This window comes from Indicator indicator, chromosome 13 (assembly GCF_027791375.1).
Source record: "Indicator indicator isolate 239-I01 chromosome 13, UM_Iind_1.1, whole genome shotgun sequence".
NCBI classification, from domain to species: domain Eukaryota; kingdom Metazoa; phylum Chordata; class Aves; order Piciformes; family Indicatoridae; genus Indicator; species Indicator indicator.
In genome coordinates this window covers 17,764,973-17,792,914 of record NC_072022.1, presented here as the reverse complement: position 1 = coordinate 17,792,914, position 27,942 = coordinate 17,764,973, and the positions used below count along the sequence as shown (strand labels likewise).

General features: G+C 45.5%; 2 protein-coding genes across 2 annotated transcripts; one reads left to right on the top strand and one right to left on the bottom strand.

Annotated features, from left to right (window-relative positions):
* Positions 1–8,206: 8,206 nt before the first annotated feature.
* CLDN16 (claudin 16) lies at positions 8,207–15,158 on the top strand. Its single transcript, XM_054386232.1, has 5 exons — positions 8,207–8,323; positions 12,888–12,990; positions 13,250–13,414; positions 14,485–14,676; positions 15,019–15,158. Exons 1-5 carry the CDS (start codon positions 8,210–8,212, stop codon positions 15,156–15,158), a joined length of 714 nt encoding a protein of 237 aa, XP_054242207.1. The 5' UTR covers positions 8,207–8,209.
* Positions 15,159–23,078: 7,920 nt separating this feature from the next.
* TMEM207 (transmembrane protein 207) lies at positions 23,079–27,059 on the bottom strand. Its single transcript, XM_054386305.1, has 5 exons — positions 26,979–27,059; positions 25,194–25,231; positions 24,740–24,784; positions 24,165–24,307; positions 23,079–23,227 (listed from the first exon to the last, which is right to left on the bottom strand). Exons 1-5 carry the CDS (start codon positions 27,054–27,056, stop codon positions 23,079–23,081), a joined length of 453 nt encoding a protein of 150 aa, XP_054242280.1. The 5' UTR covers positions 27,057–27,059.
* Positions 27,060–27,942: the final 883 nt, after the last annotated feature.

Below are 27,942 nucleotides of genomic sequence, written 5' to 3'. Positions count from 1 at the left end.
TAAACTTGCTTCTGCATGCTGTTGACAGAAGAGAGCTCTATGTTTTATCAACAAATGTCTTTCTCAAAATGTATGAAACTAACCATGACTTTAGATGATGGGACAGATGTGGTGGGGCAGCTAGGGAAGAGGCTCAACAGTGAAGTGGCAGATGAAGAGCATGCCTTGTTGGAAGGGTCAGCCACAAAGTGTGGCCACTTTCCCCATTACATGCCATTAAGGCCATGCAGAGCACAACAGCTTCTGTTAGAGTCCCAGGGCAGCAGGGGGGGAGCAATGGAATAAACAAAAAACAGACCTGAGAGGAAGGTCCACGCATGTGAGTGTCATACTCAGTGCATGAGCCATGAGCCATGAGCTGTGAGCCATGAGCTGTGAGCCATGAGATGTGCACCAAGGTCCTGGCAAGATGAAATTCATCCCTGGTACCACCCACAGAGGAGTTTTCTAAGTGGTGTTACAGAAACATCTCTCAGCTCCCCCAAGGAATGGACTTTGTGAAGATCTAACCCAGCCATCTTGTTCACTCTCACCATGTTCCTGATTTCTGCAAGGTCCCAATCCTCCAGTTATAGCAGGAATCATATTTTTACCCATATCTCACCAAGTCTCCACCAGGGACTCAACAAGGGGTAGTGTCTGTGCTCATGCACCTGATGGCCTAGCTATGGAATTAATTTCCTGAGACTGGCAAGTAACGAATATGATTAACTTCATGATCACCTCTGAAAAATTTTCCTCTTTGGAAGAACAAACAGACAGAAGGAGGAAGAAGAGAGGATGTCTGATGACTAGATCTGAAGTCCTCCACAGGAACTGCTGTTAAGCCACTACTGAAGATAGAGCTACCACCATGAAGCCAGAGTCACCATCAGTTACGTTTCTCACTCAGTGAGCAACTAAGCCATCAAGCTCAAGTACCAGTGAGTCTGGTTTTGGGGCAGCCTTCATGTCAAGGAAAATCCCAAGCCATCATCAGCATTTTAGAGATTGCTCACAGATTCCCATCTCAGGATATGGTTGTCTCACTTTTTTGTGCCTGGACCACAACCTATATCCATTTCCTCAGCCCTTATGATGTGTCAGATAATTGATGCTGGGAAGATAAAGTGATTCAGGGTCCTCCCTAGAAAGGCTCTGCCATAAACTGCTGTGAGATTTGTAGATCAGAGTGTTGTCAGTGGCTAAGAAGTGAGGTTTGAGGTCTCTCTGCGGATTGCTGAACTCAGTCCTTTGCACATACTGATAAGAATTCTTCCAGGGATCTGTCTGACCCAACCTTTCTGGGATGTACTTGGATATTTGAACAATTAAAGGTAAAAGTGCTGTAGAAAATCTTATAGCAAGCTATAACCAGTGAACAATTTCTCACCATCCTCAGGGGTGTTCTGACCTTGTACAGCCATTCTCCAACAAGTAATTGCCTCTGGAAAATGAGAGAACCAGTAGGATAGGATTTGCATGCATGGATATTCAGCATGCTTCAGTGCCCTTTAAGTCTCAGGTACTTGTGAAGCTCTCAGTAGCTGCTGCTGTGACACATGTAGCTGGATTTTCCAGTGGGGAGCACAGTCAAACACTTAGAGAAGCCTTTAAATGTGGCCAGTTACTCTAGTGCCTGCATGGGAACAAAACTCTTGAAAATCCTTTGCTAAGTGCAAGACCCATCTGCACTGTAAGCAGAGCTTGTGCCTGTTTGTGTGTAAGGCAGAGGAGGAGGGAAGGACCTTCTCCACTGGGCTTTCTAACACACCCTGTATCAGTAGGACTGGGAAAGCACATTGGCAACCCAAGGTCAAACTCCCTGCCTAGAGGGAGTTTAAAACCCAAGTGATTTGTCTGGAGGCCAGAGGCTGGAAATGTCTCTCACAGCTGTGTCCCTCCTCTCTGCTCAAGAAAACTCTTAAGTGTGACATGCACAGAGGCTTGGCTCTTGTGTGATTTGGGAGCACTCAGGTGTGCTCACACCCTGTGCTGTTGGCAAAGAAGGCACAAATGAAGCCTAAACCAGAAGCAGAAAGAGGGATGGTCTCCTTTGGGAGAGCTCAGATGAGGAAAAACAGATATCCATAAAGAACAGAAAGGGAAACCAAGCCCTATGTGAACTACGACTAGGGCAGAACAGGGACATAACAGGAGAAAGAGGGAAAGGACATGCCATGCTCTCCTCTCCTAGTGCACAGACTCCAATGTGGGAGAGAGGACAGGGGAAGAAGAGAGGAGAGAGGGTCTCTGAAGATGCTTCCTGGGTGAGATAAGCATCAGAGGCTGGGGTCACCTGCTGTTGTCTCCTGACTCAGGGCTAGGACTGCTGTTCTGCCCAAGTCTCCTCATTTCTTGGGGAGATTCCATCCAGGACTAGGCAGTCCTTCCCCTTTCTCCCTTCTCTTCCTTCATGGTTTTGTTCTCTAGCCGAGAGCACAGCTTGTCTGCAAGGTGAAAGCAGAGGGTGATGAAGTGTATGTGAGCTGTGAGGGGCTCTGTTCACACTAGTTTGCTCAGCAGCAGAGGCAGAAGTGCTCCTGCCCCATCCCCTCCCAGTGCAGAGAGAAGGTTGAAGCAAGCAGGTGGCCTTATGGGAGTCTTTAGGATGTTTGCAGTTGGCTTCTTCCCCTTGCCAGATCGTGGCTGTATTCAGACCCCAGACCCAGAGTCTCATGGTGGGGCAGACCTGGCAGTCACCCTGCATCAACTCCAGGCAGTGCTCAAAGCACAGCTTGGGTGCTGGGTATTAAACAGAAAGGGATAGGAAGCAGGTAGTGAAGGACTAGTGGTGGGCAGGTGGGCAAGCTCCAATTTTAAGAGTTGCATCCCCCGAGCTCTCTGCAGTGAAACTCCTTGCAGATCCCATACCCAAACCTGACACACACTTATCTAACCAGGACCCACAAATGTCCTGTGCTTATGGACTGTGAATCACAGCAGTGACTGTTTTGTCTGAAACTCAGCACTTCTCCTTCTTGCCTTTTTCTAGCAGATCAAACATCCTGTTACTGAACTGTGCATTTCTAACTCAGTAGTTACTGTTATCCCCCCTTGATGGGTCTCCTAGAGGGTCTTTCATCACTCTCTGATAAGAAAGCTGGTGAACAGAAGCGAGGGGCACAGAGGTCTGAAGCGGATGTTTCTTGTGAAGTGAGTCACACGAAGGGCTGGATTTCATCCAAGAGAGCCTGCAGGGTGAAGTGAACGCACCACAGCCCCCCTCACTTAGGCCAAAGTGAGTCGAATTTCTGAGAAGCAGCTACCAGAGCATGGGCACAATGCAAACCCCTTCCACCACGGGCCTTCTGTTTTCTCTGGTACTGTGGAGAGAGCTAAATATTCACCGTGCATGATTGCTATGAGTGGCACAAACATTGTGCTTCACATACATTTCATCACTTTCGCATCAGGGCACAGGAAAGTTCAGGCTCATACGGGGAAACACACGCTTGGATGAGGATGACGCCACCGGGACGTGGCAGGGTATCAACAGCCCCAGGGGTGCTTGGGGACGAGCGCTGTTCACTGGAACCACTGACATGCCACGAAAAGGTGTGTCTAATGCGCTGCCCAGCTCCTCTGCCTGTACACGCCTGCGTGAAGCTGGTATGCAGCGACAGCACGGGGTGTTCTCGGTGGCTGCTTTCGGGAAAGCCGAGTGCTCACGCATGTTTTCACCGATAAGGATCTTAACCACGCCCATGCAGAGAGTGCATCCCCGCTCTAAAAGAGGAGCAGGGTTGTGACTCCTTGCTTGCCATCTAAGGTACTTACTGCCTCGTTTTCCCCAGCTCTGAAATGGGTTAGTAACACATCATTGGGATCATGGGTTTGTCAGGTCCGGGATTTCGTAGGCGACTATAAACTGAGATTCACTGTGCTGAAGAAAAGTTGCACAGTACTTTGAGGGGGTGAAAAGGCTGTACTGAAATGCTTGTTTCATTATATGTTGCATTGGAGTGACTGAAAAAAAAACGTTTTAAAGTAGTGTACATAGGCATCATACCTCTGTATATGGTATCCATACACACACACAGACTTGTCAATCCTTTAAGCTTACATCTACTAGAAAATGCCTTTGCTTTCCTATTTTCTTTTAATCCTATATATTGCTTGCTTGAAAAGTCACAATTTGCTCTGAAGTCTTGCTGTTTTCTTCGGAGTTTCCAGACTAACTCCAAGCTAACTCCTAGGGTTTTATGACCATGGCTGAGGTGGTGCATTACAGCTGACACACACCAGCCTGTTAATTCAGTGTGTATGCACCCCATGTGCAAGAAGTGTTTCTCTGGAGATGAAACCACTTAGAGGCCATGGATGAGGGTGTATGAAGCAAGAAAATGGAGGGGGTACAACTAGGAGGGAGGATTGGGAAGGGCTGAGTAGACAAGCCCATGTAGCCTTTCACAGCGGCAGAACAGCTCTTAGGTGAAACCCTTCCCAAAGCTCTCCATCACCTCTGGCTGCTGAGCCATGCACGTGGACAAGGCTTTGTCCCCGAATAGAACAGTCACCTCACTGACTGTTTGCTTGTAGTTAGGTCCACATTTCATACTTTAATGCTCAGCATCACCACTTCCTTCTTGCTCAAGGCTCTCTGCTACTCTATATATTAGACATTGTAGAAGTAAAGAGAGGACGCAACCCTTCCCTGCTCACAGGACCACAATCTCATTCGCCTGCTGCTGCAAGAATGGTTTTGTAGGTAGACAGGTGAAAACCAACTATGATCCTCCCAGGAGTGGCAGTAGTTTCTGTCTCTCTCTGCAACATAGTGGCTTGGCTCTATCTGAGGGCACAGACCACCTTTTGTTAATTAGTAATAAAAGCAATCGACCCATAGTGCATTTGTCTCTTACCTGGGAGTGTGTGCAGCAGAAGCAATAAAGCTGTTGCATTAGCAAAGTTGTGCTGCCTCGATACCACCAGTTAAGAGCCTTGCAAGGCCAAGCTCTGATCATTAAGTACTAGGATGCCCTAATGCTTTTGTTAGTGTCAAAGCACTATAAATGTTAGGTTAGCCAAGAGAACAAGAAATAGTCAGACTACAGATCCCTGTGAAAGCCTCGCTGAGTCATGACAGCCAGGATTTAGGCTATACAGAGACAACTTGGGAGGTTATGAGGGGGCAGCTGCCATGTTAAGCTAAGAGAACAGAGTATGACGAGAAACTGCTACAGAGTTTGCTTCACAAAGATGCTGACTCGTTTTAAACAAAAAGCATTAAATAAGTACCTTGCCAGTCTCTACAGAAGAAGAATATTGTATTCTTTTCAGTAACTCCAGCATTTCCTGTGGCGCTGTTTAGAGACATAGGCCTAAAGAAGAACCAGATATTGGACAACCCTGATGGCCTGTCAGGTGAAAACCATAAATCATCTTCATCCTGTTGTGCACTCTGGACAAGTCACACACTAGGGAAAATTGGAGGATCCTGACCTGCTCTGCTGCTGAGGCCAGGACACTCCAAGCTCTGAGCTAGATGCAAATGGGTGGTGTGAAGCCACTTCCTGTCCCCTGATGACTCATGGCCTGGGAAGCACTGGCATCCTGCTCTAGGAAGGGTCACTCACCTGCCCTGCCCTGTAGGGAGGATGAACAGGAGGTGGATGGAGCTGGGACAGCAACTGAATTTGATGGCATGTGGAAAATAAATACAACTTTTCCTGCACTGCCCTGACAGCTATGGAAAGATAGAGTGAAGAAGCAAAGGCATCACTGGCACCTGGACATGCTGCCTTCATCCCTTAGTGGGATTTGCTCCTTGGGCTAAGCTGGGAGAACAGATTACAAAAGCTTACAAACACCACTCTGGCTATTACTGTAGGCCTGCTATTAGCTTGGGAGTTCTTCACTTTCCATCTTGGTCATGTTTGTAGTGGGCACATTTTGACCATGCACCAAATGAGGAGAAGTGGCCTCATTCTCCTAAGCTGAGCTAATCCTCTTAAACAGGCTTGTATTTGAGTGCAAGAGAGAATGAGAAGGCAGAGAGATCCATATGGCTATCATGCATTTCCTGACTAATCCTCTGCTACTATAAAACTCTGTTCTTGCCAACTCCAGCAATTTAATTCTATTTATAGGAAGTGCTCTCAGATTTTTCAGGCCTTTTCCGAGGTCACCACACCACTTTTTCTGAGTTACTACTAATAACAATTGGCTAGGACACCTTGTTTTAAAAACTGGTGCAGGCACAGGTTAATTAGCACAGTGCAAGCCAAGCATAGAAAGCTGATGCATGTTATCAGTAACTGCCTCATGAATGCAGTCTACATCTATGTGGCTAAAGAAGGACATTAAGATTTATGGGACCTGCGTGGGACAAATGCCCTGTCCCTGGCAGTCAGAACTGTAGGAAATACAACTCTACCCTTATCACAGAAAGCTGTGAAGTGAAGATAATGAGTGTTCTTACCCTGGATGCCAGAAAACTCCCCAGAAAGCATAGTACCTGCATAACTATATCAAAATACACATCTAACAGAGAAGGAAGAAAAATTCCTCACTTGTCAGCTTTTAAGAACAGAATTAGAAATCAGAGAGCAGAAAAAAACTAAAGCAGCAGAGAATCCTGCAGACCTTGGCCTTCTGACTCTGAACTTTTGTTCTTGACCCAGTACCTCCCAAAGCATGTCCTGAGGACCTCTCCAGTTGTGTGACCTTTGAGGAACTGGATGAGCTCAGGTCCAAGGCAAAAGATTGACAGTAAAACTGCCTTGTGAGGTTATGATAGGAACTGTCCGGGTTATATATCGTAAGCATAATAAACTTCTTATTGGTGTTTGGAGTATTAGGAGGGAAATTCCAAGAAGCGAGGGTGAGCGTTGAGCAGCTCTATATAGGTACCGACTGGCTCCATCTGGAGGTGACAGCTGAGACGGCAAACACCATCAGTTTGGGCAAGCAGATTTTGTAAGCAGAGCAAGAATCTGCTCCTCAGCCCTGTGTGGAAAACTTGCCCACTAAAGGCAGGTCTCCAACCTTTTACGGCTTCTCCTTAAAAAATAAAGATAACTGAGGATGTGAGGGGGTTTGTGCGTTTGTACCTTTGGGATGAGGGGAATTTCTAGTCCTCCATTGATTTTCCTGGAAGGTGCCTGGAGTCCTGCTGGGTTTCTCAGTGCTGCATAAGGGAAAACGCTGAGTGAGAAGGTTCCTACAGGGGTCCAGTCCTTCTGTTTGCAGCAGCTTGCATGACTCCTGCTCACCTAAGGAATCCTGCAGGAAAACAGGAAGGTTGCAATGGGAATAAGTGAGCAGGCAAAATCCAGGCAAACAAAATTCTCCAAACTGGTGCTTGGCTTGAGAAGTTCAAGATTACTGCCAGAGTCCAGAGCATGAGAAATATCCAGATTTGGCTTAAATGCAGAATAGAACGTTTTGGATTGGGAGGCACCATTAAAGATCATCTAGGCCACCCCCACTACCACGACTAAGCACATCTTCCACTAGATTGGGTTGCTCAGAGTCCCATCCAACCTGCCCTTGAAAATACCCAGGGATGGGGCATCCACAACTGTTTTGGGCAGCCTGTTCCACTGTTACCAAGTTCTATATCTAAGCTGGGATGCATGTTGGTGTTGGCTCTGAAGGTGCATGGCTGCTATCTTTTTCCCTTTCCAGTCACATTTCTGCATTGAACTAGGTCATTAGTGCCTCAGAAGCCAGCAGGATAACCGAGAGCCTGGAATCTACACCAGTACATTTTATACATGTCTAGTGCTAAGAGATGAACTAATATGCTTGAATAAACGGGTCTGCACATAACAGCTCTTCTGTGTGTCCCTTAGCAGTGCTCAAAACTTCTGCCCTGAAGAAGTTTTGATTCTTTTTTTTTTTAGCCTCTTCTTTGCCAAACCCCACAATGATACCTCTCTTCCTTGCAAGTCCAGGACACCAGTTACCTGCATGCCACCTCTGCACAGCCCCATTGCTCTTCAGCCAGGCATGAAAAGAGCTTTAACTGTGCTGGGCGGATTGGCTGCAGCAGCTCCCGTGGGCACTTTCACCCTCCTCCTGCCCCTGTTGCAGGTGAGTGCTGCTCTTCTGGCCATCACTAACGGATGGCATCTGCAGAAGTGAGAAGTTTTTGTTGTTCATGGCCACTGGAAGAGTGTAGCTGTGACCTGGGACACTGACACTTTGCCCTCTGCCCCAGCTTTAAGAAAAGTGCTGGGTACTGTTTTTCTCATCCTCCTGGATGTGCTGATCACCTGCTGGCATGAGGTTTTTTCTCCAGTATGTGGGCTGTTTTTTTGCTTTTTTCTCTACTGGGTTTTTGATAGCATCTACCTGGACAGACTGCTGGATGGTGAACGCTGATGATTCGTTGGAGGTAAGATTGGGGTGAGAAGAGCCTGATCTCCAAAGAAAACATGTCCCAGAGAGAGTTTCTCCCACCATATCATTGCTCCACTCTCATGGACTTTTTCCCTATTGTGCTGAATGAAATTGGATGAAAATTAAATTAATTACTCTGGCAAGAGCAGGGGAAAAGTGGCATTTTGTGTGATTCTCTCTGCCAGACTTTATTATCCAGACTGCTCCTGCTTAGTAAGTTCAGGGAAGGCTCTAGTTTTAGTTGTGGAGGAACTAGAGTACAATTGTCTTGCTGCTCCAGCCTGAAATGATATTTTGGAGATGTTTCTAACTCTAAAGGTCAGACTTCTTGATGGAAAGGACCAGCACATACATTTGTGCTTTTCAAGTCATTAACAACCATTGAGCTATAGGACAAGCAGAAATTTATGGGGAGGATTTGGATTAGCATCAGATCTGGTACTCAAAAAACAAACAAACAAAAAAAGTCTGGTAAACTGAGTACTTTATGCAGTTAAACACTTTCCAAGACAGAGTTTGGCTGAATATATCAGGAGGAAGCTTTCTATCTGCTATCCAGCATGGGAAACCAGAAGAGCTCCTCTGCACTCAGTGATTGCAACACAACATTTAGCTGCATCACATCAAGTGATGAATTAGCTGAAAAAAAGGAGGCTAAAAAGATTACAATAGAAATACTTTCTTTTTCTCTGTGCCACAAGAAGCAGTCTATAAGCTGGACTGCCAGTTCCACCCTGGAAGACGGTTGGAGATGCTGAGGTGGTCATAGATCCAATGCAGTGAGGTTTCTGATGGTCATTGTGTCTTCTCAGTGAGCTATTTTTCAGGGGAAACTGTGCAGGAGGTATTTTAGATTCCGGAGGTATGTTAGCTTTAGATTCATTTCCAGAAGCTGTGAATCTGCTAGAGTCTGCTGAAGATATCGGCATACTCAGAAAAATCAAACGGATCCCAGATTGTGCCATCATTTCCAGGAAAAGCAGGAGAGGTAAACTCCACTCTTGAGCAAAGTTAGCCCAGGAAAGATGCAGACCATTACCCCGAGGCTGTGTAACCTTGTCTTCTTAGCACAAAGGCACCTGCTAGGCTGTCACGAAGTGCTCCATTAACACCCGCTTTGGTTATTAGCAGCCACTACTTCTCACATTCCTGCTCTGAGTGTGAATACTAAATAATGGAGAAAAATGCCCCCAGCCTTAATACCTGACCGACTGATCTCCTTAACAGCCTTAATGACTCACTGCCTCTCTAAGTTGGTTGGACTCGATGATCTTAAAGGTCTTTTCCAACCGAAACCATTCTCTGATTCTAAACAGGGGAATGTAGGGAAACCATCCACAGCCAGAAAGGCGTGGAGTCCACGGTGACTCCCATTTTCAGCTGAGGAAAGGGTAATTCAGGCAACTTTGACTTCAGGAGAAAGGAATTCCGTCCTCCATTATAGAAAGGCTCCTGGTTTTGACCCTGGCCTGCAGCAGCTAGGGAGGATTGAGCCCTCTCTATGGTCTCACCAGGGAGTAGCAGCCCAGGACAAAGAGGTCAGGGAGTGCCAGAAGCAGCCAGGCCACCTCTGAAGGAGCTACAGGAACCCAGCCAGCACTCATCTCTCACTGCCCCTCACCTCTGCTTCAGAAACAACCAGGTTACAGCATCACAAAAAAATGCTTTAAGGTGGTGCATTTTGTGTATCTAGACAAGCCTGGGGTGATTTTTGCAGTGGTTGATGCTGGAAAAAAAAACATAATCTGCTTCCCAACAAGCACTGCATTGTGTGCAAAGTCTCTCCCTGTTGCAGGTGGATTAAAAATGTTACCACTACTGGTAAATGGTGCCTGTTTTACTCTCATGCTGAGCTTGTAGTCATTGTATGTGGCATCTTTTTTACAGTGTGGTAAAAGTGTGACTAACATCACTCACATGTTTCTCTTCTGTGCTTTCCCCAGAAGGGGAAGTGTCTGCTTGTTCTGTCATTTTTTGGCATTGGAATTATTGTAATATTAATTATACATTATGCATAGGATATAATTATATATATATTTACAGTAATTAGGCAGTGTATGTTTTACATGCATACTTGTGTTAGGGAAAGCAGGTCGTGGCAATGTGTTTCATAATCAGTGGGAGATGAGGAGTTTGGCCATGAGGCTGAGCTTCTCAAGGAGTCCTTGGCTGGGCCCAGGGAAGCTGGGGCAGCTTTGTTGGAGAAATCCACATCTCCATGTGATGCCCTGACCCTTCTCCCATTTACAGCAGCAAGTTCCTGTGTGCCTGAGGCTCTCTGCCGTCTGCACAAGGGCAGAAGCCCAGGGGTGTTTGGAAGCATGTGCACAAAGCAGAGGGAAGCAAGGGATGGCCAAGGAGGATAAGAGACAGATAACATAAACCAGAGTAGCTTGGCAGTGGTTCAGACCATTCACAGCTCTCTCCTTCAACATCTGCTCCCACCCCTTCCTGCACCAGCAATGAGACATTTTCCCTGTGCTGCAGAGATGGATGGGCTGATCCCTGCTGCTGCCGTGCTCAGCACTAGCAGGAGTAGGTAACAATTGAAACATTTCAAGAAACACAAAATATTTATCAAGTGTTTTCTAGTATGAGGAGGATGTTGTTTCACAAGCTAGACCAGGATCACAAATGTTGCCACTTAAGAGCTCTGTTTTGCTTGCAGGCTGACAAAGCCTGGAATCCTGTTAGTTTCTTTATAAATAATTTAAAGGAAGATGCTGCTTGTGATTGTAGAAACAATACCAATGCAAGCAAGTGAGGAAGTAATTGAGAGTATTAGCTGACTATAGAATAGTATGAATAAGCCTAGGGTGATTTGGGAGGAACATGAAATTATATAAATACAAGTGGAATAAAATGTAGTTTAATAAAAATATGCTAATTTCAAGCATCTTCCTTCCTTCCTTCCTTCCTTCCTTTCTTCCTTCCTTCCTTCCTTCCTTCCTTCCTTCCTTCCTTCCTTCCTTCCTTCCTTCCTTCCTTCCTTCCTTCCTTCCTTCCTTCCTTCCTTCCTTCCTTCCTTCCTTCCTTCCTTCCTTCCTTTCTTCCTTCCTTCCTTCCTTCCTTCCTTCCTTCCTTCCTTCCTTCCTTCCTTCCTTCCTTCCTTCCTTCCTTCCTTCCTTCCTTCCTTCCTTCCTTCCTTCCTTTCCTTCCTTCCTTCCTTCCTTCCTTCCTTCCTTCCTTCCTCCATCCCTTCCTCTCTCTCTTTCTTTCTTCTTGTGATATTTTTCACTAAAATTGCCCTGAAATTCTCAGACATTGTAAGTAGCTTTCATCTTCATGATAAAAAAAAGTGTAGATTGTTTTCATTCAAACATATATAGCAACTTTTTGCCAGTCTCCTGTAGTGAGTCATTCTTACCTTTTCTCCACAGTACACAGAGAAGCTGTACTCTTTGGCTTGCACATTGCATTGTGAAGAAAATATTATGTTTGGCTACGGTCTTCAACAGATCCTGAATGGGACTTCATTAAGTGGCTGAGATATATTATTATCTGCTTTGTGATCTACACAGTACAGGAAAACTGTATTTATTGCATCATCCAAGCAAGACCAGTCCCCTTCTCCTGTGTGAAACCCATTCCATTAACTGCAGCATGTCGCTGGCAGCGGCAGGGCAGGCTGGAGTCCAAAGCTGCCCCGACATTAACTCTGCTCCTTGTATGAGCAATTCCAGGAATGTTTTAGAGGTGCTTGTTGCCATATTTGCATTGGTAATGAAAATGCCTCCCACATTAAAGTGATTTATGGAAGGCTGGGAGTAGTATCTACGGCTTCAGGACAGCAGAGATGATTAGCCACGATGCTACTGCAACATCTGTCTGAGTCTGGATGTCTTGGGGATGAGTGTGGCTCAGGCATGTGTGGTCCCATAGCCAGCAGTGCACTGGGAGCCCCAGGGCCAGAATCAGCACTGGCTGCTTCTCATTTTCCAGCCAGTGTTTATGGCTGAGTCATCTGGGGGCAGCCCTCCACATGTGTCTGGAGAGGGACTCACATCCACACGTCTGCTCTGCAGCACAAAGCACTTCTCTAATGCACCAAAGCCACTTCCCATCACAGGGACCCAAGCCCTGGTGCAATGCCTGCCCTGCCAGTTGTGTTCCCCTCTGAGCTGGTCCTCCTCAGCAGGAGGATGGTGTAAGGGGAGCATGGACAGAAAAGTCTGAGGTCATCTGGTCCATAGCCCTACCCAGCTCAGCCTAGACAAGCATTTGGCAAAGAGTGATCAAACCAGCTTTTAGTTCTCTCCTGTCTGCAACCCCTCAGCTCCTCCCAGAAATTTTCTGCAGAATTTTTAACCTTATCAATAGGTAGGTTTTCTTCCTCATGTCTGGTCTGAATTTCTTTTGCTTTAATTTAAAACCATAAGCAGAGACAAAGAAAATGTCCTTTTCCTCTGTTCCGCCCTTTTTTTTCTTCTCCAAGCTGAACAACTCCAGTTTGCCACCAGCGTAACTGGACTAGGATTTGTGTTGAAGGGGCCAGCTGACTATCCATCGTGTTTGTGGACATGTGAAGTTATGGTCTTCTTTCTCTTCTCAACCCACAGGTGAGTACAAAATGCCGTGGCCTGTGGTGGGAATGTGTCACAAACGTTTTTGATGGGATCCAAACTTGCGATGAGTATGACTCCATCTTCGCCGAACACCCTGGTATGTAAGAGTCAAAGATGTTTCTACAAGTGGTGGGACACCTGAGTGAGGACAAAACCCAGCATCTGTTCTGCTCAGTGACAGACGATTTGGTGCACACACATATTAGAGCAATGTTTCTTCTCTTGGTGAGGTGTTACTCCCAGGGGAAGCTGTGGAAAGCTTTATCCTGGAGAAAATGTTCTTATGGGATCTGACTCCATTACCCACCTGCATTTCCATTCCTTGTACATTAGAACAACCTGCTTTTGTCCTGCAGTGAAGCTGGTGCTGACACGAGCCATGATGATCACAGCAGATATCCTGGCAGGATTTGGATTTCTTTTTCTTGTCCTGGGACTGGACTGTGTGAAATTCCTTCCTGATGAGCCGCTCATCAAGCTCCGCATCTGCCTGGTGTCTGGAGTTATGTTGCTCATTGCAGGTATTCCCCCACTGCCCCCTCAACCTGTGAGACCATCCTTTAGCAAAGTGGGCAAGCTTTAAAGCTTTCTCTTATTTTGGGGAGAGGAGTTGGTGATTTTCTGGAGGAAAGCATCGGTATTTGCTTTATTTGTGTAATACAGCTTCCTTTGTTCACTGTCCACCTCTAACAGCAGATAGCTGAGTTTTATTCTTTCATTTCATATATTGACCAGGTGAGTTGGCTCTGAGTTGACTGAATTCCATTTACTGCTGTTTTACTGTGAACAAGTCAGTCTTGTTGACAAGGCTTAAGAGACTTCATACCTGAAGGACTAGAAAGTCCCAGCATCCTTGTTTGGTTCCTGGCTCTGCCACAGATTGTGTGACCTTAGGCAAGTCAGTTAGCCCAAAATCTCTGCAGCTGATCTCTAGTAAAAGGATAATAACAACCTGCCCTCCTAGGTGATAAATAGTCAACTGGCTGAAGTGCTTTGCTGTTACAGCCATTCAGAGAATTTCAAATGCAAAAAGAAATAGCCAGCTAGGTACCAAGTAATTTCATTTTACATGATGCCAATATTAAGTATCTACCCCTGCTTCAGGATAAGCAGATTTACCACATAACTTAGCCCAGCTATCAGGAGCACATGTAAAACACTTAGAGGTTCTTTTGAACGTCCTCCACTCACCTTCTAAAGTTTGAAAAATGCCATCAGATTTCTGTAAGTTGAAATAGGTTAGAAAATTAAATTCTTGAAGCAACTTTACCACAAGTCGATAAGCAAACTGAGAAGGGAGGAGCTTTCTGCCTTTTGCTGCAGAAACCTGGGTGCTGCCAACTGGCACTGATGGTGTCTGTGAGTGCCAAGCCACAAAGCAGAGCCTCTGCCTGCCAGTGCCCCAGCTGATATCAGTAGGAACCAAGGTGAATCCACCAAAGTAATTGAACTGAGACAGAAGAGGGGCCAAAGCCTGCCCATCCTAAAGCTTGCCCCAGCAGACAAAAGGTTGTAGCTCCACATTTTATACTGGTGACCTCCTCGTGGTCCTCCTGAGAGTTCTGTGTGGCCCCTCCCTCTTGTTCCGCAGGTTTCCCAGGCATTACTGGCTCGGTGTGGTACGCTGTGGATGTCTATGTGGAGCGCTCCTCTCTGGTCTTCCACAACGTGTTTCTGGGCATCCAGTACAAGTTTGGCTGGTCGTGCTGGCTTGGCATGGCAGGGTCACTTGGCTGCTTCTTATCTGGGGCCCTGCTCACCTGCTGCATGTATCTCTTCAGAGGTGAGAAACCATGGTAGGGCTGAAACACAATTCAAAGACAGAGCCATTGCTTGGGGCCTGCTACAGGCACACAGGGTGGGGAAAGTCTTTCAAGGACATCTTTCAGGATGGTTACTCATCCCCAGTAGTAACATCTTCAGCTGTGAAATGGGAATAGTGTTGTTTCAGCAGCTCTAGAAAGCACATTGAGGTGTTCAGGTGGGAACTGAGGTGCAAGTATGACATGAAATGTGTTATTATGTCATATTTTGGACCGCTGTTTTCTCTGCATTTTGAGGCTTTGCAGATGAAAGTCACCAAGCACTCATTAGCAGACCCTATTTCTCTCCCTGTACTTCACAGAGACCAGCTCTGGAAGACTCCATTCTGCTTACTCCTTCAGGAAAGGCTATTCCTCAGCTAGGACAATTGTAACAAATGTGCATTTGCCACCCTCTCAAACACCTACTGCCAAAATGTATGCAGTGGACACAAGAGTGTAAGGAGGAGGTGAGTGCTCCAGAAAGAGCTCTATTTCTATTTGTAGTGGATTGTTCAGAGACCCAAATTTTTGTGGTTGTGATACAGATGAGAAGTCAAATTTCAAGGATGCTACAATGTTTGCACTCTGAGAGCTTAAAATAAATCCTTCCTTCAAAAAAGTAATCTCTGAGGAGATCTTGTTTTAGGGATTCCTGTTGCCCTGAGTGCTGAGACTGCTCGCATAAGCATGAAAATAAATAACCAGCACAAACCCTTCCAGCATTTGGCTCAACACTATCAGCACAAGTGAGATAAATCAGCTGCTCCTGTGTCAGATGCCTGTGCTCAGCATGAAGATCCCCAAAGCATAAGATGGATCTGTTCTGTGTCTGGAAACGTGTTGACAGAACATACAAAGCAGAAAATACAGGCAACGAGAGGGACTGATTGTCTGGCCAACATCTGGACCCTCTGCACCCAGCATGGGGGTCTGCCCCTCTTAAGGGCAGCTGGAGAGTTCAGCAGCAGGTAAGAGCTGCATTAACTGCCTGGCCTTCCCTTTGGACCATGAACCTCTACACTGAGGAAACACTGCAAATTCAAGTACATTCTTCCTTGCAAAGTACAGTCTGTGTCAGTAAGTATTAAATTGTACATTACAGATGCTTTAGAGTCACTGAAATCTGGAAAGAGCCAGCATCTTTCTGCTCAGGAAAAATTTTCCCCAGACAAAGTGAATGAAGACCTGAGATCTGACCTTCTGCATGACAATATGGCTATACCAGCTAAAAACAAGGATAAATGATAGCAAAACCTATTGTCCCTTTCTATCAAAAGATATTTAAATCCAATTCAAGACTTCTCTCCCTTGCTACAACTCAAGCTGCTATATGCTGTGTGAGGATAGAGCATCAACTAAGTCTTCACAAAAAACCTCGTATGTTTTAACATGTTCCCTAAGAATGGATACCAAAGTTCTTCCATGCCTTTAACAGAAGGAAGCTGAGGCACAGTTTTCTTCAGGTTAGTAGGTGCTTTCTACCACAGACATGGGGAAAGGCTCTCAGCACAGAGATATACTTGCTCAGTGGAGAAACAGCAATGAAATATCAGGAGAGCATACACAGCTGTGGATACCAAGGCATCACCAGAGGTAGGCTTCCTTCGCTGAATGCTTGCTGGGGAGACTGGATGGAGAAACTCCCCTGCTCTCCTCAGGCAACATGAAGTGAAGCCTTATGTTTTGAGGGCCATCTTACATTATGAGGGACAGAGGGAGATGGGAAAGGGCTGTGCCCCAAAGAGCACCTCTGATAGGCCCTGTGATGGAAGATGAGGGGCTGAGTCCTCTCATGGATTACCCTGGAAGCAGGACCTTGTTCTGTAGCACAGCACTGACCAGCAACATTGATGTACAAGCCAGTCCTGACGTGGCTTCTACTTGAACAGCACTCAAGCCCCCTGTCAAGGGACAGACAGAAAAACAGCAGGTCCATATGGCTTTGCTACAGGCTCAAGCTCCCTGACAAGGCTCAGACTGTAATGCAACCATCTCAGCAAGAGCCCTAGGTGAGGGTGGCTTCATGTCTGCAGAGTTCATGCTGCTTTGGTTGGCAGACGTTTATGTTACCAAACTGAAAGCAATGAATTGCCAACAGATGAGCTATACTGAACAGATGTGAACACAGCAGGAGAAGTGACAGAGGCTTTTTTACAAAGTCTTGAGAGATGAGGAGTGCAAGAATTACAAGCACCGTGATGAATCCACAGATTATACCAAGAATGCACAAAGAGATCTGGAGGTGATAGGAATTTCTGCCTGTTAGTGCAGGAAGCTGCATCCAGGGCTTGCTGTTGGTTTGGTTGTTTGTTTATTTTTTAAACTATTTTACAGTTATGTCAGAAATGTGTCTTTTCTGTGGGGCTTTTATTTGCAGAAGAGCTGGTGCTGGTGTGCTGTGTTTGGCCAGGGAAGCTCTGGGGTTGTTTTTTGGGTTTATTTCCCAATCTGTTCCCAATCTGTTCCCCCATTCCTTCAAGGACAAGGCAGGAAGGAGAGGGAGACCAAACACACTGCAGTGGCAGTGCTCTGCTCAGCGCTTGCTCCAATATGTGTCCCACTCATCCCCTCTTTGAGGGGGGAAAGATGTCATAAAGCTGCTGCCTGCCCCAGCCTGACTCACCCAGAACAGCAATGCTTTTGGGGAGGAGATACTGAGTAGAGACATCATCAGCTGTACTGAAATCCTGACTCAAATCCTTCCAGACTATGCAGTTGGTGCATTAACCTTTCCCTCTAATGCTCAGGGACACGTGCCAGCCTCTTGTTGCTGCTTTCTACAGCTTTTTCTGAGGTATGATGAATATCTCTTGCTGGGAAGATTTATTTCTTGTTAGGCAGAGGAGAAGTAGTCTGGGATCACCTGCTAATGCAGGTGTAATTGCAAATTTCAGACCATTGATTTCTCCTGTTCTTTTTCCCCAGTGCACTGTAGTTGAGCAGATTTCTGGGCCTTTGTCCTAATGGCTTTCAGCATGTTTTAAGGGTAAGAATTGTTTTGTGATTCTCAGCACATGGATCACACCAACCAGTGGCATGCCAGCCTTGAATGTCTAATGCCCTGATGAGGGCTGAACATAAAGGATTGGTCTCATCAGTACCTCCAGCCCCATGCTCCTCCTGGGGGGCACACAAGTGAGGCACACACATACCCCAAATATCACCTTCACTCAGGCTCCACAATCTTCAAGTACATTTTGCATACAATAAATGTTGAATAAACATTTGTGATTCTTTCTCTTCTTCAATATCTATGTAGAATAAGGGTTAATTCATTAACCATACTCCTGTTCTAGCCTCACTCTATGACAGCTTTTGAGGACCTATCTCCCACAGAGGAGGACTAGGAAAAGGTCACAGAAATCCTCATGTTGGTCAGGTTAATATTTTGTAACAACCAGTCAATACTGCACAGCTTCATTATTCAACCCCTGCAGACAAACTGTTTTGATCACTTGTTAATATTTAATTGTTAATTCACTGACTGATTTCATTCTGACTCTGCTTTGGTGAATGCAGTATTTGCTCCTCATTAGCTCCTTACCATGCCACAACTCAGATCTATTTTAGTCTGGTTGCTTATGCATTAGCAAGAAACCTCCCAGAAAGTATACAGGACTTAATTTTTCTTTCAAAATCGCCACCAGTCCCTAAGGCTAAATAGGTTGCAGGTGAGCTCAGATGTTAAGGTATTTCCTTTATACCTACCTAAATCCCCTCAGGTGTGACAATAGACTGACTCTGCCTTCCTGATGGCCACTGTGTACTTACCAAGGCTCTTTGTTCAGAAGCAAATTCCACCTGAAGCCCAACATTAATACTTCAGTGCCAACAGCCTGTTAACCAGAGTTTTACTAACTTCCAAGGAATGTTCTTGTATGATTTGGCATCCCAGTTTTGTTGTTTCATTTCACAGAGAATAGGCAGAGTCAGGGACTCAACTAAGAGCTGGCACTCCCAAGTTTCCTCCCTGCTGTACTTGCCTCATGGTCTCTCTTTGAACTTGGGGCCTCTCATTGTGCTCTCCACTGACAGCACACAGCTTGCTGTAGTCTGCCAGGGCTCCAGCAGGTTATGGAAAATAGCAAAGTCTTGTAGGTGAGCTCTTTGCAAAGTTGCTTTCATCCTTACAAATAGGCATTGATTTCCTATTTTGATATACACAAGTGAGAGAATAAAACATAACATCTGCAGTGGCTGTCCTCCCCTGCATGCAATATGTTGTTCTCTTACAACCTCAATCAGCTTTATACTTAACGGCTCTTAATAGCTGCCCCTCTAATTAAGACTCATTCTTACTATGACCCCATGAACTAAGCTGTCTCCTACTGCAGCTGCATGAGTATTTTCCAAAATCTCTCTTTCTCTTCACACACTTTGTCATGTGATTTTTGTGTGAACTCAGTAGATCTGAACAATTATTTTCAGTGGAAAAGAATGCTGCTTCAGAATTCTGCTCTCCTTACATATGTAACCTTTGTGATCTATAATAAACGCACGTGATTTTGAGTTTTGTGTTTCTCTAACCCATGTGCAAGTTTTGCTCAGAAAGGTTGCTTTGCCAGGTGACCTGCTTTGACTCCTGTGAGGGAAATCACTGCTCTCCTGCAAGGACACACAACAGGCAGCAGTGCAAACAGGAGCAGCCCTTGGGAAGGTGGGGTGTGACCTCAGAAGGTGCCCAGAGCTCTGCTGGCAGCTGCAGACCCCAGTGCACACCTACAGCAATGCCTCTTTGACAGCTGTACACTTTATCCCCAGTTTAGACACAGCTACTCATAGCCATTTTATAAACTTTCCAAGAGAGGAAAGTAAAATTCCACCGAGAAAGTGAGGTAATCTCTCTCAGCTGGGGCTGGACTCCCACAGTTTGCTCTTCTGCATCTGTCAAATATCGAGGGCAAGTGACTAATGACTGAAATACTCTGTCCAAACACTGCTACAGGGAGTGAAGGACAATGTTCTCCCGGTGGCTCTTGGGTCCCTGCTGTAAGATGCCTTTGAGCGAGAAAGGAAAGAGCCAGACTTGTGCCATCTAGTGACCCGAAGAGAGAGAGCATCTGTCCCCTGCCCCGTCCTCTACTTCCTTACACAAAAGCCTTTAGCTCATCATCCAGAGTCCCGAGATGGCAATAAAACACGGATTAACGAGCATTTTTATTATTTTCACATCTTTCATGTGCAGCTCTCCTGGCAGCCCTGACTCCCTGAGTCAGCTGCCTTTGGGTTTGCTCTGTTTTGCCTGAGAGTCGGTTTATGACTCTGTTACTCAGATGTTGATGTGAGGTGAAAGTCCAACTGTGTTCCTCTCCACGTTCCCTTTGTCTTTCGCTTCCAGATGGTCACCAAGCAATTAGCTCCTCTGCACTGCTCCCATTTCCCCTTCTCTAGGCTTACTGACAACAAGTTCTCCCACAAGCACATCTGCCTTCTGGTGTTTTCTGAGGTTTTCTAGAGCAGTTAGACATTTCTTCTCAAAGTTAGCAGGAAATATAAGCCACAGGATGAGTGGCAGCCAAAGTGTCACAGCAGAACAAGTGCTTCTCCAAAGCAGACCCAATTCGAGAGGTGATGGAACCATCAGCCAAACTGCTTTAACTGCCCTCAGTAAATGGCTGAGTACTTAGAAAGGCATAAGAAACCAGGCAAAATCTCTGCTTTTGTTCAAGAACGGGTACACAAGTCTGGAGAAACCTTGCCCATTCAGCTGGAGTGCCCGGGAACAATGGGGCAAGCTGGGGGAAGCAGAATTCATAGGCAATGGCAGGTCATTGGGGTCATCCTAAATACCTTTGTAGAAGGAAGTAAGCTTATCCTTTCCTCCATTTGAATGATCAGGAATGGTCCCGGGCAGTGCCCACTGAGCCCCCTCTCAGACTAGTCTTCTTCCCCATCCCTCCATCAGCAGTCATTTTATGCCCCTCCCCCAGCATCTCCACACAAATGATTTTTGCAGACAAGTCCTTGTTTTCTGCAGTTTTTGAAGGCACTTAAGGCTCCTGCTGTGTTGCACAAGTGCCACAGCTCACAGGTTCTCCCACACTGGTGACTCCAGCTGAAGCTTAACTCTGTGACAGCCAGTAACTTGGTTTACTGTAAGATGCTTGACACAGTTTCAAAAGAACCATTTCATTCCTTTTGTGAATAATTTTATTCCTTTTGTGAATAATTAAAGCACCCCAAACACAAAGCTGAAAGCAGGGGAATGCACATCAGTAACAAAGAAGCACAAGCCTGCTCCCAGGAATGTTTTTGCAAGTGCAGCAGCCTTCTTGGCAGGCACCAAAAGCTTTGCTTGCCCTCTGTTGGGTGTCTGGGGAAGGACTTGCTGCCTGGGTGATGAGTGCCACTTGCTGGATGGACCTTGTGAAAGAGGGATGCAAAGTCATGAAGGTATTGAGGTATGCTCCTTGCTTGTTAGCCTCTCCAGCCATTTGATTAGAAGGTGGCATTCAATGAAATTAAAGAGTGCAATTAATTTTGAGCCAAGCAGTTAAAAACAAGACATGGTAATGGTTTATGTAGTATGTACTGTAGACAACCTGTGGAGTTCACCTCCAAGAAGGGGTCACTGAAACAAATGCAGTGTGTAGGTGGGAATGAAGTGATGGTTGATTTAATGCCCACTAGCAGGCTATGGAAGCTGAAGTGACAAACACAATCAAATCACATGCTTCAGGGCATAAATTGAAGGGGTTGAGTAGTGGAAGCACTTACTTATATAAAAGCTCTGATCCTGAGAGGTGCTGATTACCTGCAAATCTTAGTTCAGCCAGTGAAAGGAAACTCAGGAATTGTTTGACTTCTCCACTGGCTGAGTCTGTACTTGCTAATTTTCCTTATTAATAAACCATGTAATGCTGGCACAAACATCCATTTTACTACAGTAACATTTATTTCCTTTCACAAACATTAAAGCTGCTTCTAAAACAAGATTTTATGGAGATAATTTGTAGTGGTGCTGGTAGAAAATTTGTCTCTCAAAATATGCCATAATTCTTTTTCTAGCAAAGGTACTTATATAGCCTCATTACGAGAATATGTGAGCACTTCATAACATAGAGTAGATTTATCTTCCCTGTTTCCTTCCTGGGCAGAGGAACTAATATTAACCCCATTCTACAGGTGGAGAGATGATCCATGAAACAGGCTGTGGGCTTCCATTAATATTTGGGGTAACTATGATGGACCCAGATGCCTATTTCAACTCTGTGAGCCCATGGCTCCCTAAGGCAGGCGATGCATTGTAGTAGGTATGAGATTCACCTTCTGCACCAAGGTGGGGCTGATTGTACCCCCCAGCCCTAACTGTTGAGAGAGCAGAGGCAGAGAACTCAGGCATGCTGAGCAGAGTCTTCAGTGACCTGCCCATGACAAAGAAAATCTTTGCTTTCATCAAGCTAAGGGGGAAAAAAATCTTTCCTCTGTCATTTGAGAACCAGACAGGCTAGGACCTCCCAGGAATGCCTTAGGAAGAGTTGGTCCTGCTTGGGTGTAGGACAGTGTTCTTGTAATCTCTTCCCATCCTGTCTGCAGTGGTCACCTCTAAGAAAATGGCATTCTTTATCCTAATAAATTTCTATAGCTAAGCACTGAATACCTAACCCCATAATTAATGTCCATGGGGAACTGCCACATGGGTCCTGGGCCATTCAAAGCCTAAGGTCTGCAGTGCTAAGGCAAGAGGAGCTGGGGATAGTCACCATGAAACTAAGAACAGCTCAAATGAGCAAACACCTTTTTTATTTTTTTCCTTCTCCATAACCAGCTCCTGCCACTGCTACTCCCCCACTAATCTCCATCTTTTACTTTCCCTCCCCAGCCATAATTTTTTCTGCCTTTTGCCCTAGACAAATCTGATATGCTGTACTAAATATTTTAAAAGTGGCAAATGATCCTTCATTGCAGAGTAGCATGATTGCATTACAATGTATTAGAGCAACATGACTTTGCCAGAGGGTGTTTGTTGGCACTGTGCCGAGTGAAGGAGGCAGCCCAAGTTTGAGAAGTAACTATCGAGTCATTTATCAACATTTGGTCTTAAAACACATGAGGTTGCACCAGCCCAAGCAGCTTTAGAGAGATAAATCTGGAGGCTGAGCCAGAAACCCTGAACACTGACAGACCTTTGAGGGAGTTTCTTGAAATCCAGAGCCCTATCAAAATGTCAAGCTGAGATCCTATGACAGATTCAACTCATGCTTTTGGCACTTATTCTGTTGCATTTTGTCTCCCCTTTTTTAGGTTCAGATGAAATATGTGTTGCTTTCAGTCTCCTGGCCAGCTTGTGTAAAAGGGCTGGTTTGATCTCACACTGTTGTAGCATAATGGAAGATCTCTGATGAACCAAGCAGAACTGCAGAAAACCAACATGTGGCATCTACAGCTTGTTTTCCTTCATAATATCCTCATAGGATGGAGGCAATTCGGTACCTCCGATGCTGAATGGTGGGGTGAGAGAAGAGGACATCTCCGCAGTCATACAGGGTCTCAGAGATCCAGAGAATGGGGACTGAGGTGCTTCACTTGCTGGAAAAAAAGCAAAGCTGTAACCACCAAGCAGACAGGCATGAAGAGCAAGCGTGGGAGTGAGAGGGGTGAACCTGGGAGGAGCTGCCAAACCACTTGGAAACAAGAAAGGCATGGATGTAATTTTTGAAGCATGGCATCACAAAGACTCTTACCACAAAATCCAGATACAAGAATTGAGAACAGAAGAATTTGGGTGGGTTTGGGGTGGGTCCTCCCTGTGGACACACTGTTCATGATGACCCAGAAAGCAGGCAGTACCTCCTCTGGGAAGGGCTTAGCCTAATGACAGAAGTAGCTTTCTTCATAGCGTGACGATTGCTGGCAATACTCCAGGTCAGTGCTGGGTGCTACATATAGTCATTGTAACTCAGTCCTCAAAAGTCTGGGTACTCAGGTGGGAATGCTGAAGGTGGCTGCCACAAAGAACAGCACCTACCAAGACAAATTTTTGAGAGACCTCAGGATGTATCAGCCAACCGAGCTGCCTGCTCAGGAGGCACAAGTAGAGTAGTGTCAATTTGCCTGAGTGAGAAATTCAGGTCATGTGTTGGAAAGGGCTGCCTGATCCCAGGCAGTGCCTATGGCTGTGTACATCAGGCTGCCAAGTGCCTGAGAAGGTCCTACACACTTCCAGTGTCAGCACGGCCAGGCTCTGACTAGGCACGTTTGGGACATGGCCATGCAGGGACAGCACTGATTTCAGCTGAAGATACAGCTAGGGAAAAGTGGATTTGGCTTGCTTAAGCCCTCCAGTTCATGGTCTGAACTGTCCCACAAGAGGTTTGAGATGAGGACCCCACTGTTCACCAAAAAAACAGCACCCAGCTGCAACTGGCTCCCACTCAAGCCTAATTGCCACTTACTGGGCTATGGATGGGGTATGGAAGCCAACCAGGGCCAGTGGGACGTTTCAGCAGGTAGGGAAAGGACTAACCACAAAAGGCATCGGAGCCGCTGAGTGCAAAGACAGCCACGGTGTGTCGGTGGAGGAGGCAGCCCCGCTGTTTCAGCCAGCACTGCAGGCAGCAGCAGATCCCACAGGACAGAATCAAGGCCAGGAAAAACAACATCAGGAACCTAAGGCAGAGGCAGCAGGGTAGGAACAGCACCATCACCATCTGCAAGCAGCACCAACAGATGGCTGCATGTCTTCAAATTAACATATTCATTAACATCTTTTGGAAATAGCTGTTAAATGTTGCGATTTCCCCAGCAGTGTACTGGACATGATCAAAGTCCCAGGAAACCAATGTCTCAGTGCTGAGTGCTGGCTGGAAATTCAAACATTTCTCCCCAAAATCGTCCATGGGTTTTGCCCAGCTCAGTTGTCAGTGTACAGTGAGGAGGATATGGATAAATGATTCCCATTAGTCAGTAAAGACAGAACACAGGGACAGCCCAGAAGCAAGGTTCTCTAGCTATCAGTCTCTTTTAATGCTTTTTTCTCTATATATCCATCAAAGAATATCATTTGCCAGATTTTCCCTCTAAAACAGATCTGAAACTTACCACACATACCAGCTGCTAAAGTTTTCATCACTCTGCCTGAAGCACCTAACAAGGGAAAAATAAAAGGAACTTCTATCATGAGGGGACCGTGCCACCTCCAAAGCACATCTGACAACACAAAGAAAAGCATCATCAATAAGCAGAGGATTGAGAACTTTTCCTCCATCAAGGGAACCCTATTAAAAGCTTTTCTATGTAGATGGGTGCAAATGCAGATGATGTCCGAAGCAGCATGCAACAGGCTTGCTTTTTTAACACTGGCACCCACCACCAGTGTTTGTACTGAAAACCCAAAAGGTTGCCAGCTTCCCTTTCCTCTTTTGGAAGAAAAACGGCCCTTTCCTAGAAGCCCTCATTCCTCTGCCATGCCAGTGTGCCTGGCAGGGGCACAGCAGCCCTGAGAGAGCCCAGGGTGGGAGCAGCCGCAGGTGAGAAAATGGAGAGCCACACTCACCTCTCGCCAAGCTCACAGTCCGACTCAGAGTCTGCTAACTGAAAACACACATGTAAATCAGAGAGGGCAGATCTGTGCTTTTGCTTTAGCATTTACCAGCATAATTACTGATCACAGAGTGGGAAGTTGGAGAGAAAGAGCCATACAGGTGCTGACTCCCGCAGGGATGAAAACCAGACTTCTCCCTGGGGACCATAGGGCTGAGCTCTCGCCTCTGTGCGTCTCTGCTCTGAGCCAGCCCGCATCAAAACCTCGCAGAGAGCTTGATAAATTCAACGGTTTGCAGATGAAAGCTAGGACAAGGGAAAAGCATTTCTTTTGATGTGAAAGAGGGAAGGACAAGAACAGGGAGACAAAAGCAGGTGTCAGAGACCTGTTTACAGAACTGGGCTTTGATATTCAGAAATATCTGCTGAAAACATCGCGTGACCAAGTTCTTGATCTGTAGTTCATTTTCCAGTAGTTAATTGTGAGTGTAGCTGTAAAATGAAGCTGTTTTGACCAAATGTGTGCTCTGCACAGCATTTTCCTGCTTTCAGATAATAGTGGTGCATCATTCCCAGAGACAGGTTTCAGGTATTGCAAATATGTGAACCCGAAACTTGTTTTTCAGGTATATTTTCGACTCTCCACTCAAGTGAGCTTATTTCTGCAATTTCTGCCGAGTTGTTGATCTCAGCTTCAGTTTCAGATTATCTGGGCAAAAAGTGCCTGGAGTGGTTCAGCAGTATGATTGAATCCAATTCAAATACAATTTTTGGCTGACTCACATTAGGTGTGTTGCAACACTTGCCTGAAAAAAGCAGATCAGGTATATAATTGCAATGACGCTGGGAAGCAGAAGGAAGAAGATGGAAGAACCTAGAGTTATTTCTTGGAGAAAACTATTCCAATGTAGTTTGTAAATCATTACTTTACTTTGGATTTCCTTCTGTGTATATCCAAAACACGTAGAGATTTTGGACTTTCTCTGAGCCAAACTGGGAAGCTCTGTTTAGTGTCAAACATGTGTAATTGAGAGGTCTCATATCTCTAATTAACAGGACTCAGTAAAGATTTTGTTGTGCAAATCTTGTGTCACTGTAAATGGCAAAAAACGATTCCACAAATCTCTATAGCATGTCTGACACTGTGCACACACTGCCTTTTGCTCCCTATTTTCACTGGAGGTCGTTAGGTACGATTAAGCCTTTTATATAAAACATTATTTATGAAATTTCATGAGCTGTTAAAACCCAAATGAGGAATAGAGGAAAAAAGACAGAAGCTTCAACATTTCCAGATGTGTCCTTTAAAAACTAATTTACCATGTCACACATGCATCCCAGTGTAGACTTTTTTTTTTCTTTTCACTTCAACTCATTATTAGAATAACAGGTCAAAACCAGACAGCTGATTGCTGTGATTATATGTACCCTGAGTATTCTTCATGGGTGAATGACAGCCTCTGGACTCTCAAACTGCCTTAGCAGATCTACCTTAACGTAGTTAAACTGCAGCAACGTGCATCTGCTCTGAGGCAATAATCTATCAATACAGCCAAACACCCACCCATGCTCTTCCATGTCACAGAGGAAATAAAGGAATAAGTCAGACATGTTTTCTCTGCCTTAATTAGAATTGTTGTGAACATTAGATCCTCCCCAAACTCATCAGGTCTTAAAAAAATTCTTCCCCCCTGCTCCCAGAACAAAAAAGGGCTGATGACTAAATTCTATAGAAGTTGAAATCTTTGCCCCACAAAATCCCTAAAATTACCCTGGTCCTAGTGAAGGGTTTGGTTACCTGGAAGAAGGTTAAACAGAAGGTTACTCCAGTGCCTGTGATCCATGATGTAAACCACAAAACTCCAAATTTCTGCATCACTAGCAGGAGAAACGTGGGAAGACCTTTGTTTGCAGCAGTGTTTTACCCTCTGTAATTTGGAGCTTTTAAAACTTCTCTGCACATTGTGCCTTCAGTCAGAGAATGCATTATCCAATGGCTTCCTGTGCTTCAGAAATTACCGCTAGCCAGGGAAAGAATTTGAGTTTGCATGAACACACTCAAATGGCTGCTAGAAGTTAAACCAACACTAGTTTAAGGTCAGCACCTTGCAGTTGTTTCAGTGTTTCCATAGCTGTTCACAAATTCTGTGGCTGAGGCTTAGTTCCTTATTAACCCATGGCTGTATTTAACAGGACCTGCTACAAATAAAGAATCTCTGGAGACTCTATCGTGGGGCAATGCTTTCATTGCACCTTGCCTTCAGCTGCAATTATGCCATTACAGAAAAAGCAAAGCTGCTTCAAATCATCTCCTATGCACTGTGCCTACCACTTCAAACCTTTGCCCCAAGGAGGAAAGAAACTCTTCTCAGCCTGAGACAACCAGCACCAGCACCACCATTACCACTGCTGTTACACAGTTGACAAGGGTTGGTTTGCTTGGAAAATGCACCCAAAAATCCCAAACATCCCCAGTGGTCCTTAATAAAGGATACAAAATTTCATTGCACAGCATAAGGACCAGACTGAGCCTAATGCATACCCCCAGATGATGCAGTTAAACAGGGGTGGAAGATGGTTTGCACCATAGCTCAGATCACCACTGAAGGGATGATCCTGGTTCGTTCAGCAGTCAGTAATAGATTGTCACTGAAGTTTACAGCCCATGGCTGAAACACACCATTAACTACCCCTCTTCCAGATTTAACACAAAGGGTGTTGCCATGAATATGTTTAGCTGTCACTCCAGAAGTTAAACATTA

What these genes read in the sequence shown, in the direction of transcription:
- CLDN16 (XM_054386232.1), top strand. Translation starts at nt 8,210, where the DNA reads ATGAGGTTTTTTCTCCAGTATGTGGGCTGTTTTTTTGCTTTTTTCTCT. An exon ending in CATCTTCGCCGAACACCCTG is followed by an intron (nt 12,991 to 13,249) that starts GTATGTAAGAGT and finishes TTTGTCCTGCAG; the next exon opens with TGAAGCTGGTGCTGACACGA. An exon ending in CTGCATGTATCTCTTCAGAG is followed by an intron (nt 14,677 to 15,018) that starts GTGAGAAACCAT and finishes TGTACTTCACAG; the next exon opens with AGACCAGCTCTGGAAGACTC.
- TMEM207 (XM_054386305.1), bottom strand. Translation starts at nt 27,056, where the DNA reads ATGCAGAAATTTGGAGTTTTGTGGTTTACATCATGGATCACAGGCACT. An exon ending in TCTGTTTAACCTTCTTCCAG is followed by an intron (nt 25,232 to 26,978) that starts GTAACCAAACCC and finishes GTGTGTTTTCAG; the next exon opens with TTAGCAGACTCTGAGTCGGA. An exon ending in CGGCTCCGATGCCTTTTGTG is followed by an intron (nt 23,228 to 24,164) that starts GTTAGTCCTTTC and finishes CTTTTTTTCCAG; the next exon opens with CAAGTGAAGCACCTCAGTCC.